The following is a 15,863-nucleotide window of genomic DNA, read 5'->3' as shown; positions in this document are numbered from 1 at the left end:
GTGATCGGGACGGGCTGTCCTAGAGGTGGTCGGAAGGTGTGTCAGAGCAGCTGAGAGCCAGAAGGTGCGTAGGGTCAGGCTGAGATCCGGAAGGCTGCCCTGCATACTGTCGTCCCTGGGGGAAGGAGACGGGCTTGTCCTAGAGGTGGCCGGAAGGTGCATCAGGGCAGTCCATGGGCCAGATGGCACATCGGAGTGGGTGAGAGCCCAACAGTATGTAGGGGCAGACAGAGAGCCAGAAGATGGGTAGGCCGTCCTCAGTGCTCTCACCCCGAGCGGGTACTGGGGCTGGCTGTCCTAGAGGTGGTCGAAAGGTGCAGAGAGCGGTTAGTGAAGCCAGAAGGTGGGCAGGCCGTCCTGACCATTGTCACCCCGGGCGGGTACTGGGGCAGGTTGTTCTAGAGGTGGTCGAAAGGTGTGTCAGGGTGGACCAAGAGCTGGAAGGGGCATGGGGTGGACCGAGAGCTGGAAGATGCGTAGGGGTGGGCTGTCTTAGAGTGGCCGGAAGGTGGGAGGGACGAGGGCTTGCTGGGTCTGTATTGTATGCACTTAGTTATGTTACTGGATTGTCTTTTTATGTACAAATGTCATTGTTGCTATCTTGTAATGTTTGAAACTGGGATTTGAAGTTTGTCCTCACTTCCCTGTAAACTGGTTGGACGGTAGAGTTTGGAGCATGGCTTTGCTGCTCCTTTCCTTGTAAAATTACTGTTTATTTGTATACAGTTGTAACTGTGTTTTTTGAAAACTGTTTTGTAACTGTTTAATAAAATAAAAGGGAACAAAAAAAGAACATGAGTCTCCTCTCAATTTGTGTCAGGGAACTGACTCTGTGCTGTCTGGACCACAGTCAGTGTGCTCCTAAAAAATTGAAAAAAAGAACATGAGTCTCTTCCCCTTTTCTGTGGTTACGTCCGAGCCCGGGTGTCTCTAGAGAAGGATCACAGAGTATCCACCAACACCCTCCAGCTGTTCAGGGAGAGGTAGGTGCCGCTGGGAATGAAGTGTATTATTTCCCCATCCAATTCTATTTTGATTTAATCCCTGTCCTCCCCTTCACTGTTTTGATCACACAGCAATGTCCTCTGAGAAGGGCACTGCTGGTCACTGGCCACTTGGGTGTTTCCTTTCTTCCTGGTGGTGGAAATTGAATAAAGATTTGTACGCCTGGTGTCTTTCACAGTATCTCATAGCTGCACACACAAAGAAAAAAAAATAAACAGGAGTGTCCAAGGTTCTGTTTACTCAGAGCTGGCTCTGAGGGAGCTGGATCAGTGCGAGTGAAGGACTCTGCTCTTTTAAAAAAAAAGTTTTAAAAAATTACACGAATCTCCAGCTGCGCACACACGACATGGGTTCTGGGGAAAAATAAGCACTACCGCTGTCTGGTGGTAGTGAGGGGGAAAAAGATAAAAAAGGAAAAAAAGAACAGGAGTCTCAGACAAGCTGGATCAGTGTCAAGGACTTTCCATGTATAAATAAAGGATGGCTTGGTTACAGGATACTGGCCTCTGTGGAATTATTTCAGTCTCCTCCACAGAATTACTTCTCTTCTTCCCCTTTCCTCCCCAAAAAAGCATAATTCCTCAGCGAACCACTTCCATAACAATGCTCATGTGTAATTTACCCAAAAGGGATATGAAAACAGTTTCTGAGTTTCTGTGACTTTTCCCTCCATGATCATTCTTTGGCATCCTTTTAACATGATTAGTTTGACTCTAAGTCAACTATGCAAACTTAAACCATTGAAACACACCACCAGATTTTCTTGCAAGGAATTCCTTATTCAAGAAAATTAACTGCATTGCTAAAAAAAAAAGCAAGGAACTTTAGATGCTGGAAATCAGAAACAAAACCAGGAAGTGCAGAGAAACTCAGCAAGTCTGGCAGCATCTGTGAACAGAAAGCAGAGTTAATGTTCAAGTCCAGTCACCCTTCTTCTGAAGGACATAGCTGCACCCAAAACGTTGACTCTGCTTTCTCTCCATAAATGCTGCCAGACCTGGAGAGTAACTTCAGCAATTTCTGTTTTTTGTAACGGAAGTGCTAAATATTTATTGTAATTATATTGTCACTTAGTTCAAAACAGAGAAAGACAAGGAATCAGAAAATCAAACAAGTGATGGAAATGCATATTCAGTCTACCAATATTTGAAAATAAAAATGAGAGTTATATACTTTTGTCATAAACCTTTGATCCAATTAGCACGTAAAAGATAATAAAGCCGCTTCACAGGACTCAGTAAAAATGAAGGAAATGGAGTAAGAATAGGAATGAGATATGCATTGGTAGTGGAATCACTAACATGGTCCCACAAAACTCTACAAAGATTCCAACCTTTTTACTCAGCTTCACCACTTCACCATGGTTTACGCTCTGATAAACACATTTCAAAAAGCAGTAAACTTTAGGCAAGTTAGCCTAACATCTGTCAAAGAAATGATGAGAATCTATTGTCAATGAGGTTATAGAACAGTACCTTGAAAATAATAACAGGATCAAACAGAGCAGACGTGTGAGAAATCAGTGTTGAACTAATTTAGTTTCTTTGACACAGCAACAGACAAGGTGGATAAAGGATGGGGAGGCACTGACCCAGTATTATCGCTACACTATTAATCCAGAAGGTCAGCTAATGCCCTGGTCCCAGGTTCAAATCCTGCCATGGTAGATGGAATCTGAATTCAAGAAAACAAAATCTGGAATTAAGAACCTACTGATGATCATGAAACCACTAAGAAAAACCTCTCTGGTTCATTAAATATTATTCGGGAAGGAAATCTGCCATCCTCACTTGGCCTGGCCTACATGGGACTCTAGACTTACAATAATGAGGCTGTCTCTCAAATGGCCTAGCAAGTCATTCAATTGTACCAGTTGCTGCAAAGTCTCAAAGAAATTAAACTGGATCCATCACCTGGCATGCCCTAGGTACCAAAAAGAATGGCAGAAACAGCCCTGCAAGAAAACCTCTGCTCATTACCCTGTACCATCCTCCCTCAGCTGATGAATCGGTACTCCTCCATGTTGAGTAACACTTAGAGGCAGCACTGAATGTTGAAAGGGCAGGAAATGTACTCTGGATTAGGAATTTCAATCACCAACAGTCACTCGATAGCAGTATGACCAATAGAGCTGGTTGGGTCTGAAAGGTTATAGCTGCTAAACTGGATCTTCAGCAGATGGTGAGGGAACCAACATCCTTACTAACCTGCTAGCTGTAGATGCATCTGTCCATGTTTGTATCAGTAAGAGCGACCACCACACAGTCCTTGTGGAGACAAAGTCCTGCCTTTATGAGGGCATTTATGAGGCGCTGTGGGCTATCAACAGCAGAATTGTACTCAAGCACAATGTGTACCCTCATGGTCAGCATATACCCCACTCAACCACAACCAACAAGCCAAGGGATCAAGCCTAGCTCAATGGAGAGTGCAGGAGGGCATGCCAGAAGCAGCACAAGGCATACCTGAAAATAAGGTGCCAACCCAATGTAGCTACCAAACAGGATTACTTGCATACTAAACAGCATAAGCAGACAGTGATAGAGCTAAGTGATCCTGCAATCAACCTTGGATCAGATCCAAGCTCTGCAGTCCTGTCACGTCCAGTTGTGAATGGTGGTAGACAATTGAACAACTCACTGGGGGAGGCTGCTCCACAAATATCTCCATCCTCAATGATCATATCAGTGCAAAAGAGAAGGCTAAAGCGCTCACAGCAATCTTCAGCCAGAAATGCCAAGTGGATGATCCAATGATCCCCAGCATTTAAGATAACAGTCTTCAGCCAATTCAATTCACTCCACGTGAGATCAAAAAATGGTTGGAGACGCTGGATATTGCAAAGACTATGGGCCATGGCAACATTTCAGCAATAGCATTAAAGACTTGTGCTCCAGACCTAGCCAAGTTCTTCCAGTAGTTAGAACACTGGCATCTATTTGATAATGTAAAAAATTGCCCAGGTATGTTCTGTACATAAAAAGCAGAACAAATCCAATTCAGCCAATTAGCACCCCATCAGTTTACTCTCAACCATCAGTAAAGTGAAGTGATGGAAGATATCATCAGTGATGTCAGCAATAACCTGCTCAATGATGCCCAGTGCGGGTTCCGTCAAGGCCTTTCAGCTCTTCAGCCTGTCATCCTTACAGACTTGGTTCAAACATGGAAAAAAAAAGCTGAATTCTAGAGCTGAAGTGAGTGACAGCCCTTGACATCAAGGTTGTATTTGACCAAATCTGGCATCAAATAGCCCTAGCAAAACTGGAAACAACTGGTATCAGGGAGCAAACACTCTGTAGTTGGAATCATACCTGACACATAGGAAGATGGATGTGGTTGTTGGAGATCAGTCATCTTAGCTCCAAGACATCTCTGCAGAAGTTCCTCAGTGCAGTGTCCAAATGCCCAACCATCTTCAGCTGCTCAATGACCTTCCCTCCCCCACCATAAGATCAGAGGTGGGATGTTCACCAATGATTGCACAATGTTTAGCAGCATTCATGACTCCTCAGATACTGAAGCAGTCCTTGCTCAAATGCAACAAGAGTTGAACAAGTGGCAAGTAATATTTGTGCCACACAAATGCCAGGCTATGACCATCAGCAACAAGAGACAATCTAACCACCGCCTCTTGACATTCAATGGCGTTACCATCACTGAATTCTCCCCTACCAACATCCAGGAGGTTATCATTGAGCAGAAACTCAACTAGACTCATCGCATAAACACAGTGGTAAAACACGAGCAGATAAAAGGCTAGGTATACTGCAGCAAGTAACTCACCTCCTGACTCCCCAGAGCCTGTCCATGATATACAAGGCACAAATAGGGAGTGTGGTGGAATACTCCCGACTTGCCTGGATGCGTACAGCTCTAATTACACTCCAGAAGCATGACGCTATCCAGGATAAAGCAATCTGCTTGACTGACACTACATCCACAAGCAACCACACCCCCTACTACTGATGCTCAGTAGCAGCAGTATGTACTATCTGCAAAACGCACTGCAGAAGTTCACCAAAGATCCTTACACAGCACCTTTCAAACCATAACTATTTCCATCTAGAAGGACAAGGGCAGCAGATATATGGGAACACAATCACCTTCAAGTGCCCCTCCAAGACTTGGAAATATACCACAGTTCCTTAACTGTTGCTGTGTCAAATCTTAGAATTCCCTCCCCAGTGGCATTATGTATCAACGTGCAGCAGTTCAAGGCAGCAGTTCAAGGCAGCAGCTCACCACCTTCTCACGAGCAACTAGGGACAGACAATAAATGCTGGTCCACATCCCATAAAGGAACCTGTAGGTGGTGTGGTGTAATTGGATTTCTAAAAGACATCTGATAAAGTGCCACATTACACGTGAATACATAAAAATTAGTTCTTAGCTCAAGAGATGACATATTAACTAACCAATCCCTTGGTGCTAACGAAAAGAGATAAATCAGGGATGAAAGAATATTTTTCAGATTGACAAGCTGGAACTATTGGGAGAAATTACACAGGAATCAGTGCCGCAACTCAACTATTTACAATCAATGATTTGTGTGCTGGTAACAAAAATTTGTCTATAACCCCAATTAGATAAGAAATTAAGTTATCAAGAAGAGGTATTGTCAGCAAAGGAACATAGATAGGGTTATGTGAGTGGACAAAAACCTGGAAGATGGAAGCATAACATTAGAAAATGTGAACTTAGTCCTCATTTGGTCTGACCTACATGTGATTCCAGACCCACAACATTGAGATTGTCCCTTAACTGCTCTATGAAATGCCCAGCAAAGCCACTCAATTCAAAGAAGTGGCAGCAAAAATGAAAAATGCTTCAGCAAAAAAAGCAAACAACCAGTATATTATTTAAATTGAAAGATTTTGCAGAACAGAAGTAAAGCAGGATCAGGATGACCTGGTACACAAGTTAAAAAAAAGTTAGTTTGGAAGTCAGCAAGTGATTAGGAAGGAAAATTAATTTTAGTGTTTATTGCAAGGGAAATGGAATTTGGCAGTATAACCCGACCTAAGATTTTTATGAGACCTTTTCTGGAGTACGGTGTACAATTCTGGTCTCCTTGTTTGATAAAGAGTATAACTGTTAGAAGCAATTGACAAACTGTTCAAACAATGCATTGCTGGAATGAAGGACTTAATGTCGAAGGAAAAGTTGAACAAGTTGTATCTTTAGCAATTGGAATTTAGACAAACTAGAGGTGATCTTATTGAATAATACAAGATCCATGGGTGACTTAACCACGTAGATTATTCAAGGACGTTTCCCCTTGTAGGGGAGACTAGAACTTGGGGCACAGTTTAAGAATAAAAGGTGTCGTTTTTAAGTCTGAGACATGGAGGAAGATTTAATTCAGAGGGACATTCATCTATGGAATTCTCATCTCCAAAAAAAGTGGAATTTAGGTTATTGAATTTATTAAGACTGAGTTAGATAGATAGTCAAGAATTAGGAAGTTGAGATCCCAACCAGATCAGCCAGATCTTCTTAAATGGCAAATGCTCAAATGGCCCAAAGGCCAACTTGTAAGTTCTAAATCAGTCTTTTTTCCTTCATCTAAGATTTTTGTTTAAGCATGAGGGAAAAGCTGATGACCACAGGTCTGCCATATTTCCATGCCTCCACTCCACCAATAAAATGCTTTACCCTTTCTTCATCAAGAGAATCAGTCCTTCAAAAGGATGTCCTCTATTTCAGAAGAGGAGTCCACAACCAAAATTAATACTAAATCGCTTTTTTTTTGAGGTGTAGAATTTTTGCTTCCATTTATGTTATGTTCTGTTCAGTTAGGAAAAAATATGGATTAGCATCTCTACCTACAAGAGATTATGAGAATGCAACTTCTGAACTTAAGCAAGACCATCAACTGCACTACTTCTGATGTCTCAACAAGCCAATTTTGGAAAGGGAAGTCTGCTATAAGTGCCACTTATGAAGTCATCCCTTGCCAGTGGTGCAGAATACTCTGTCAATGCCTCACTTGCAGGCCTGAAATATGTTTTGGAGCTTCTGAAACCAGATTACAATCACAAATTCCTCCCCAAACTGCTAAAACAAATACAGAAATCATTCTGAAAAACTTACTACTATCACATGTGTAACAGCTGCTAAGGTGCCATCTCCTGCCATTAGTGTTCGAAGTAGTACTCCATTAGTACAAAATGTTAACAGTGTCTTTGGGGAAACCCTAAAACAAATAAAACAAGTTTGATTTAGAAAACTGAAATGCCAGAAGCACTTTTATGCTTAGCAGCTTCTTTCATTATACCTGCTCTCCAGTCGAATCTGATAACCAATAGTCTGCCCAATCTTCTCACCCCGCTCTGCAGCGACCCTTTCTGCTACAGCAATAGCTGCAAGTCGCCTAGGCTGGGTACAGAATATACGACAGGGTATTCCATACTTGTAACAGTCATCGAGAAGGAACTGGGGAATCTGAAAAATAATGCAATGAAGTGTGAACACAGTCTCATAATTAAGCAAAGACCCAATAAATTAATAGCACTACTGTAAAGTAGTTGGAAATTTTAAAAATATCATGTCCTTGACTTTATATTGGGTGATCATGAGTTTCACTTTGTATGTTTTCCAAGAAGCTAAAAGTTCCAAACTAACATTAAAACAAACACATTAAGATTAGATTAGGTTCCCTACAGTGTGGAAACAGGCCCTTCAGCCCAACCAGTCCACACCGACCCTCCGAAGAGTAACCCACCCAGACCCATTTCCCTCTGACTAATGTATCTAACACTATGGGCAATTTAACATGGCCAATTCACCTGACCTGCACATCTTTGGACTGTGGGAGGAAACTGGAGCACCCGGAGGAAACCCACGCAAACACGAGGAGAATGTGCAAACTCCACACAGACAGTCGCCCAAGGCATTGTGAGGCTGCAGTGCTATCCACTGTGCCATCGTGCTGCCCCAAATACCAACTGCTAAACCTTTTGTTTTAAACAATAAAATCAACCGATACTGATCTAATTGGAAATAAGAACTAGCTATGAATAGGAGTAAACACATTACCAGCAAAGTCAAATCTACATGCTGTTCTTAAATCAAGAACTGGATATTGTACACCCTGAAACATTAACTTCGATTTCTCTCCACAGATGCGATCACATCTGCTGAGCTTTTTCCAGCAATTTCTGTTTTTGTTTCCGAGTTACAACATCCACAGTTCTTTCAGGTTTTATTACTTACCCTGCTGGATATGTTTTCAGCAGGACAGCATATAAAATAAGGAGGTCCCTCAAGCCAATGTTGTTCACATCTACCACGAAACTCACCCCATAACAGAGACTGGCTGAATACTTAAAGCAGCAGCCAACACACCATATGTAAATGAATAATTAAGGGTTAACTGACCTGATTTAAAGCTCAACTGATCCCAATAATACCCTGCCCAACAGTATTATAGTTAGTGAGAACAAGCAGGCATAGTGGGCAGTCTTTTCTTTTAAAATATAAGTTTTAAAACTGCAAGAAAGTGAGGGCTACTCTCTTCAGATGGTGCCATATGGGCATCAGCTGCACCAGCTCAGAAGGTGTCTGCCTAACTTTTTCACAGCATGGATTTCAAAGCTACCCTTGAAACCCCTTCCCAAAATGGCACAACCTTCCTTGGCCTATGTTCTTTATTTACCGTGATCAAGGGATAGATTTAACCTTCATGCTGGGACAAGTAGCTACAAATTAAAGGGACACACCTGCGTGGTTTTTCCAGATCCTGTTTCTCCAACTATTAAAATCACTCTGTTCTCTTTTATGATTTTCACTATTTCATCCCGCTTTTCAAAAACTGGAAGCGACTGCCGAAAGGCATCCAATTCAGAATCTCCACGTTTTGGTGGTACTTGAGGAATACCATTATTGAGTCTACCACTGGTCTTATTCATCTCTCTGTTGTTTTCTAGGAGGGCAAAAACATGGTACCAACTGAAGCACAGTTTGAAAATCAACATGATAACTAAAAAACAGCACAATCAAGATAATTACAATGTATCTCACAAAAAGTGACAGACTTGCGCAAAATAAAATTAGTGTTTAGGTTAAGTCAGAAAACAAAACAAATGCTAGAAATACTCAGCAGGTCTGGCAGAATTTGTGCAGACAGAAACAAGAGTTAACTACCTGCTTGTCTCTCCACACATCCTGCCAGAACTGCTGGGTATTTCCAGTTTTTATTTCAAATTTCCAGAATATATGGGATTATGCTGTTGTTTATTTTTTTAATTTCTGGATGACCAACAGAGATTGATGTTGATTGCACATAATGTCAAGGCTTCTACACATGCTTGTCCTCAGCCTTTGGTGAGCTAATGCCCAATGACTAGTATTCGTTGGCAAGCAAATACAACAGTAGTTGAACTGTTGCCATTATGAAAAGTTATCGTTAATATTAAAATTTTATTTAAAAATTTTCAAATCTATAAATGCCATAAATTTAATTCCAACTGACAAAATAAATTTTGACGGTCTTCCAAAACCCATACAACACTTTAAAAATACTTTGCCTAAATAGTGTGTAATGTTTCAAAAGCTAAGGACAGCTTTGAGTGGATTGTAATTAAATTTCTAAAAATAAACAAAATATCAAATGTACATTTTTAAAAACAGAAATATGTCTTAACTTACAGCTTTAGATCATGCTTTTCCAATCAAGAAAAATTTTAAACAGCAAGAACCCATGATTTTAAATAATGGTAATTAGAAATTTAAGTAACATTGATGCATTTTTAAATCCAATAACTTCAGAATGCCAGCCCTGAGACAACCCCATGTCCACCTGCTAGTGTACGTCTCTGAAGAGCTGACCAACTTAATTTGAATATTTTCAAGAATTTTGAAAATGCCTGTCAAATAGGTATATTGCCTCCCTCCAAACTAAGTAGTAATACAGAAACAAAAACAGAAGTTACTGGAAAGACTCAGCAGATCTCACAGCATTTGTGAAAAGAAATCAGAGTTAACATTTTGGATCCAGTGACCCTTCCTCAGAACTGACAAAAGATCACTGGACCCGAAACGTTAACTCTGATTTCTTTTCACAGATGCTGCCAGATCTGCTAAACCTTTCCAGCAACTTCTGTTTTTGTTTCCGATTTACTGCATTCACAGTTTTCAGTTTTTTAAAATAGTAACACATACCTGCTTCAACAGTTAATGCATTCCCACGTTCAGTTTTGGGCAAAAGATCTGTGCGCTCTTTATTAGTGACAGGAAACCTCTGAATTAAATTGCGAATGGCATGCTTCATACTGTGAGTTAGAGTACAGGTCATGACAGCCTGAGCCATCTCAGAGCCATCTTTTTTCTTTACCGTAAGAAATCTGTGTGCTCCTTTTCTGAAAATAAAAGGTAGTGTTGTAATATTGCCAAATTGTCCTGCACTTCAAATCACTTAAACACCATATTGTTTTTTTCTTAATTTCAGACAGTGTCTATTCCACTATTTGAGTGGATAATTTGATAAAAATATTCATTACAAAGACACCAATAAGTATGTTGATTTCAGGGGCTCGAGATCACTTATTTAATAGAAGTAGGCGACAATACACAACCTCCTGATGAAGGAGCAGCACTCCGAAAGCTAGTGCTTCCAAATAAACCTAGTGGACTATAACCTGGTGTTGTGTGATTTTTAACTTTGTATACCCCAGTCCATCACCAGCACCTCCAAACCAAGTAATCTTCTGATAGTTTATTGAGTTTAAGAAACAGTAGTTTAGATATGATATATGAGTTAATTAGATAAAGAAGGTATACAGCCAGAACAACTGTGGATGGTTCATTGATACTGGAGGAGATATGGGCTGTCAGTGTGGAATGTTTCATTGAAGGGGTAGGGGCAGCAACCTGACCTAGGCTAGCAAGATGCAACTGTTTGGGGACTATCAAGTACTAGGAGCAAAATTAAGGATCAGGTCCTCAAGGGTTATAATCTCCGGATTTGCTACCCAAGCCAGGTACAAATTGGCTTAGCGATAAGAAAATTAGAGAAGTAAACACATGGCTAAGGGAGTGGTGTAGGAAAGAGGGGTTCCATTTCATCAGGCATTGGCATCAGTTTTGGAACAGGAGAGATCTGTACTGATGGGACAGTCTCCACCTGAACCGATCTGGAACCAGTGTTCTGGCGAAAAGGATAAATAGGCACAGGCCCTCAGAATATTCCATGATCATTGTTCCTCTGCAGACCTGCTCTAAGGCTTAGTTTAGCATTCTAAGAAGAAATGCTTATTTTTGAAAACAACATACTGACAATAGGTTGTGTTTGGCAACAGATAAATTGTTGATGCTAGCTGTATAGACATTGTAACTTGTCTTTCGTAATTTTTCCCTTTGTTTACAAATGCTAAAATTTGGTAAGTTAATTATCATTGCAATAGCTTTAAATAAAATCTCATGCTACAAAGTAATAGGAAAATTCAGTTTGCATGGGACCCCAATATTCAACAGCACTTTCATAGCAAGTGACTCTAAAACTTAGTACATTGATTGGAGAGGTATGTGGGTGGGAAAAGCAAAGAAAAAAAATGCTCACTTAGAAAAAGAATTAAACACAAATAGAGATTTCAAACATAACAATTGTAAAGAGTTTATATAAATAATGGTGTTTACTAAAATATTGCCAAACCACAGTCACAATAACAAACTTCGGCCATCATTACCATTGAGAGTTTGGCCCAGTAAAACTTGGTACAGCAGTTAACCAGTAAAAGAGTGAGTGTTAAGACTGTGGCAAAGCCATGGAAAGATTTATAAACAAAAACAAAACACCAGACAACTATTCGACAGGTACAGGGCTGGAACTCAGTGGCAACAAAAGAAAATAGGATGAGCTGGACTTGATACTGGATGTGATGAGCAATGAAGCTTGAGGGATGCTGGTGAAATGATCAATATAACAGCAGAGTTTGATGTGAATGCTTGTGGTCGTAGTTGTGTGGCAGCAATAGCAGATAGGGATGGAAGCAGGTGATATAAAGGAAATTGAACCACATTAGGGAGAATGTGGGGTTTGAAGCTCAGTTAATTGTCAAAAGTGCTATAACGTTGCACACCATCAGGTCTGGTCTGAGAACAAAGTTGGATACAGGGCAATAATGAGGATTTTCATGCAATTACTTAAATTCTAGTCATCAAGATAGCAAACTCTGGTCCATCCACAATTTGATGTTAGATAAGTAGCTGGAAAGTACGCTGTCTTGGATCTCAAAATGATGACAGTGAAGTCAAGTTGCAATATCACCTGTGTAAACATGAATGCTGATTCCATGCTTAAAGATAATTCTGATAAAAGGTAAACAATAGCAGTAAGACAGTGTTGCATTTTTCTACATGTTCATCAAGTGTCAATTTTGGGAGCTTCAAGGAAGCTTTCCCATTGAGAACCATAGTAAGCTTTCTCTCTCAATTCTCAGCTACTCAACTCTAATTATTCACTTTAACTCTGCAGTGTTGCTGTCATGCTCAGCAGCAATGGAGACAGTCACCAGGAGCCTTATAGAGTTCACATCACAGCCACATTTAAACCTCAGCCATACACCATTTCAAATGCTGCCAGCCTGGTCTGAAGTACTCACTAGCTAAGTGTGATGTCCACAGTTTAGAGGAACATGCAGCAATGCTGCAATTAATGAGTGACCTTCTGCACTCCACAAGGAGTGAATGCCACAATCTTCTCACATTAGCTCACACTCACTTGATCTATCTTGCTGCACCAGTCTTGGCTCATGGTTTAGCACTCTCAATGTTACACATGGCCTCTTCCTGGGTATATTGAGTTGAGATTAGGTAATGAGATGCTAACACATATGAACAGGCCCTTATTCTTCAACACCCATTTGATTCTCATCCAGCTATTTAAAATGCAAGTGAAAAAGCTAGCTTTCTTTTGTCCCCTTGAAATTGAAAATCTTGTTGATTTTTTTGATTTTCATGTAGTAAATGAGTTGCTTGTTTAAGTTCATCTTGGGGACTTTAATCAGCCTGATGAAGTGATTAATTTGCAACAATTTTCCATGTTGAACATACAGCACAGTATCTTAACAGTAATTAATCTATTGCTATATCTGTTGTAAAGTAGATTGAAAAAAAATAACATTGTTAAATACAGAACTCTGAATGCGAATATATTAAAAGAGATGTAATATGAATATGTAACATCTCATTGATGCAGTGTTGTAACCCAAGCAAAGCACATTCATTCCGTACCACGTTTTCTGTAAAACTAGAGCTTTGGCATGGCACATCCCTACACAAACACATCTTAAGTCTATGTAACTCACCCTTTGCTTTTAGAAATCAGGCCAAGGGACTGGGCAAGACGATGAATAAATGCCCTTTCTGTACTTGTCAAGGAAGATGGAAATTCCATTTCTAGAAGAAAGAAATTAGTTGAGGATAAAGCAAACGACATATGAAATATTTTATCTAGTTTTCACAGTTTAAAAATCTTTTGGAGCATCAATCATAGCAAGACAGATTATTGCATAGTGTTAAAACTTCAAATTTCAATTTTTCTGGGGCTATTTTCCTTGGAGCATTGGAAGCTGAGGGGAAACCTTATAGAGGTTTATAAAAATCATAAGGGGCATGGGAAGAGTAAATAGCCAAGGTATTTTCCCAGGGTGGGGGAAATCCAAACCTGGGAGGGCATAAGTTTAAAGGTGAGAGGGGAAAAGATTTTAAAAAAAAAGGGAGGTGCGTGTATGGAAAGAGCTGCCAGAGGAAGTGGTGGAGGCTAGTACAATTGCAACTTTTAAAATACAAATAGGAATGGCTATGGGTCAAATGCTGGCAAATAGGATTAGATTTATATAGGATATCTGGCCAGCATGGACAAGTTGGACTAAAAGGTCTGTTTCTGTGCTGTATATCTCCATGACTCTGTAATAGTGAAACATTCCTTCCTCAATCATTTCTATTAATACATTCTGCCTTTTTACAAAGCCACAGTCCATCCTTAAATGTAAAGTTTATTATACAATAATAATAGACTCCATACATACAGCATCTATTGGCAAAAGATTTCCAAGTTAGTAAACATATCAAGAGTCAGAAGGTGAACTGTTGTTGGAATTTTGAGCCACGAGACTGTGACTATTAAATAGGATTACAACCCAAGTATCATTTTCCCCATCAATGTACACCACAAAATTCCTTCACCTCTTAGTTTTTTCTTTCATGTTTCATTCTCTAGTCAAGAACATTAGCAGTCAACCTGTTCCTTATCAATACTATCCTGTAGAAAATCCCATCTCATTACTTCCAACTGTGAATGCAGATGATTTATATGGAAGATTTCGAATGATTTTTTTTTCCACATTTGAATCGGAGATTAGAATCATGAATCAGGCACTACACCACTCAAAATTTGCTTTATCATTCAGTAAGATTGTGCCTGATCTAGATGTGCACTCAATACTATCTAATTCCAAAAACCTTAGAGTCCCTTGCGAAGCAGGAATCTACCTACCTCCTTAAAAATAGTTAATGACTCTGTCTCCACCACTCTGGGAGAAGAGAATTCAAAAGAAAAACAACCCTCAAAAAAATTCTCATGTCAGTTTTAAATGGAAGACCACTTATTTTTAAAATGCATCCTCTATTTCTAGTCTCTCCCACAAAATGAAACATCCCTTCAGGTATCCACCATATCAAGCCCTCTCAAGATTTTGTATGTTTCAAAAAGATCATTTCCAATTCTTTTAAACTAGATATGTGGCCATCAGTCACACCTTTCTCTACAAGATAACTCTCTTACCACCTGGAGACGTTTAGAGACCTACAGCATTCTGGTGGTTGATCCGAAAGAGTTTTTTGTCCAGAGATTTTTCCTTCACAGCAGCTGTTCAGCTGTGGATTTTCTGGCTGCTATATGATCTTAAAGCTGTACCAACAATTGCTTTTTAAAAAAAATTTTAAACTCTTCTTTTCTCTTTATATATCTTAAGTCTAATTCTTGGATTTTCCCTGCTGTGGAGTTTCTAGTCAGTGTTTCACATTGTTGCCACCACTTTTTAATCATGTGGTTTGAGGCCACACCATGAGTTTGGGTTCAATGTTTATTCTTAATCAGTCAGCAAAGTCAACAAATGTGGTAAAAACAATGACTGCAGATGCTGGAAACCAGATTCTGGATTAGTGGTGCTGGAAGAGCACAGCAGTTCAGGCAGCATCCAAGGAGCTTCGAAATCGATGTTTCGGGCAAAAGCCCTTGCTTTTGCCCAAAACGTCGATGTCGATTTCGAAGCTCCTTGGATGCTGCCTGAACTGCTGTGCTCTTCCAGCACCACTAATCCAAAGTCAACAAATGGTCTGCTCTAACTCCTCTCATTACATGCTATTTATGCTCAATCTCTGACATCATAAGCTCTCTCTGTGGTCCTGAGGCTCTTCTTCAAGTTCCATATTAGACTTGGCCTATGCACTCAAGTCTAGATCAGTAATATTGATCAAGATAAATAGATATCATGAATAAATATAATGAACCAGACTTTATAAAAAATCTTAAAGTAAGGGAACACTGAGGAAGCAGCGATCATAATATGATAGAGTTCAGTCAGCAGTTTGAAAGAGAGAAGGCAAAATTGGATGTAATGGTGTTACAGTTAAATAAAGGTAATGATGAGGGCATGAGAGAGGAACTGACAAAAATAGACTGGAAGCAGAGCCTAGCAGGGAAGACAGTAGTGCAAAAATGGCAGGAGTTTGTGGGTAAAATTGAGGACACTGTACAGAGGTTCATCCCCAAGAAGAGAAAGATTATCCGGGGAGGGATTAGACAGCCATGGCTGACAAAGGAAGTCAGGAAATCTAACAAAGAAAAAGAGAGA

The 15,863-nt window shown here is 40.1% G+C and overlaps 1 protein-coding gene across 5 annotated transcripts in view; it reads right to left on the bottom strand.

Moving 5' to 3' along the window:
- The window catches only part of LOC122560254 (3'-5' RNA helicase YTHDC2), a 143,966-nt gene that overhangs the window by 121,162 nt on the left and 6,941 nt on the right, over positions 1-15,863 (bottom strand). For all 5 annotated transcript variants that reach the window (XM_043710759.1, XM_043710748.1, XM_043710768.1 and 2 more), the window contains exons 3-7: positions 13,314-13,404; positions 10,171-10,367; positions 8,730-8,932; positions 7,286-7,452; positions 7,102-7,204 (exon numbers count right to left, since the gene is read on the bottom strand). In XM_043710759.1, the coding sequence (XP_043566694.1) occupies positions 7,102-7,204; positions 7,286-7,452; positions 8,730-8,932; positions 10,171-10,367; positions 13,314-13,404 (761 nt within the window). The remainder of the gene's footprint in view (positions 1-7,101; positions 7,205-7,285; positions 7,453-8,729; positions 8,933-10,170; positions 10,368-13,313; positions 13,405-15,863) is intronic.

The sequence above is a fragment of the Chiloscyllium plagiosum genome, chromosome 2 (genome assembly GCF_004010195.1).
Source record: "Chiloscyllium plagiosum isolate BGI_BamShark_2017 chromosome 2, ASM401019v2, whole genome shotgun sequence".
Classification (NCBI taxonomy): domain Eukaryota; kingdom Metazoa; phylum Chordata; class Chondrichthyes; order Orectolobiformes; family Hemiscylliidae; genus Chiloscyllium; species Chiloscyllium plagiosum.
The sequence above is the reverse complement of the archived record's forward strand: the minus strand, read 5'-3'. Positions and strand labels throughout refer to the sequence as shown.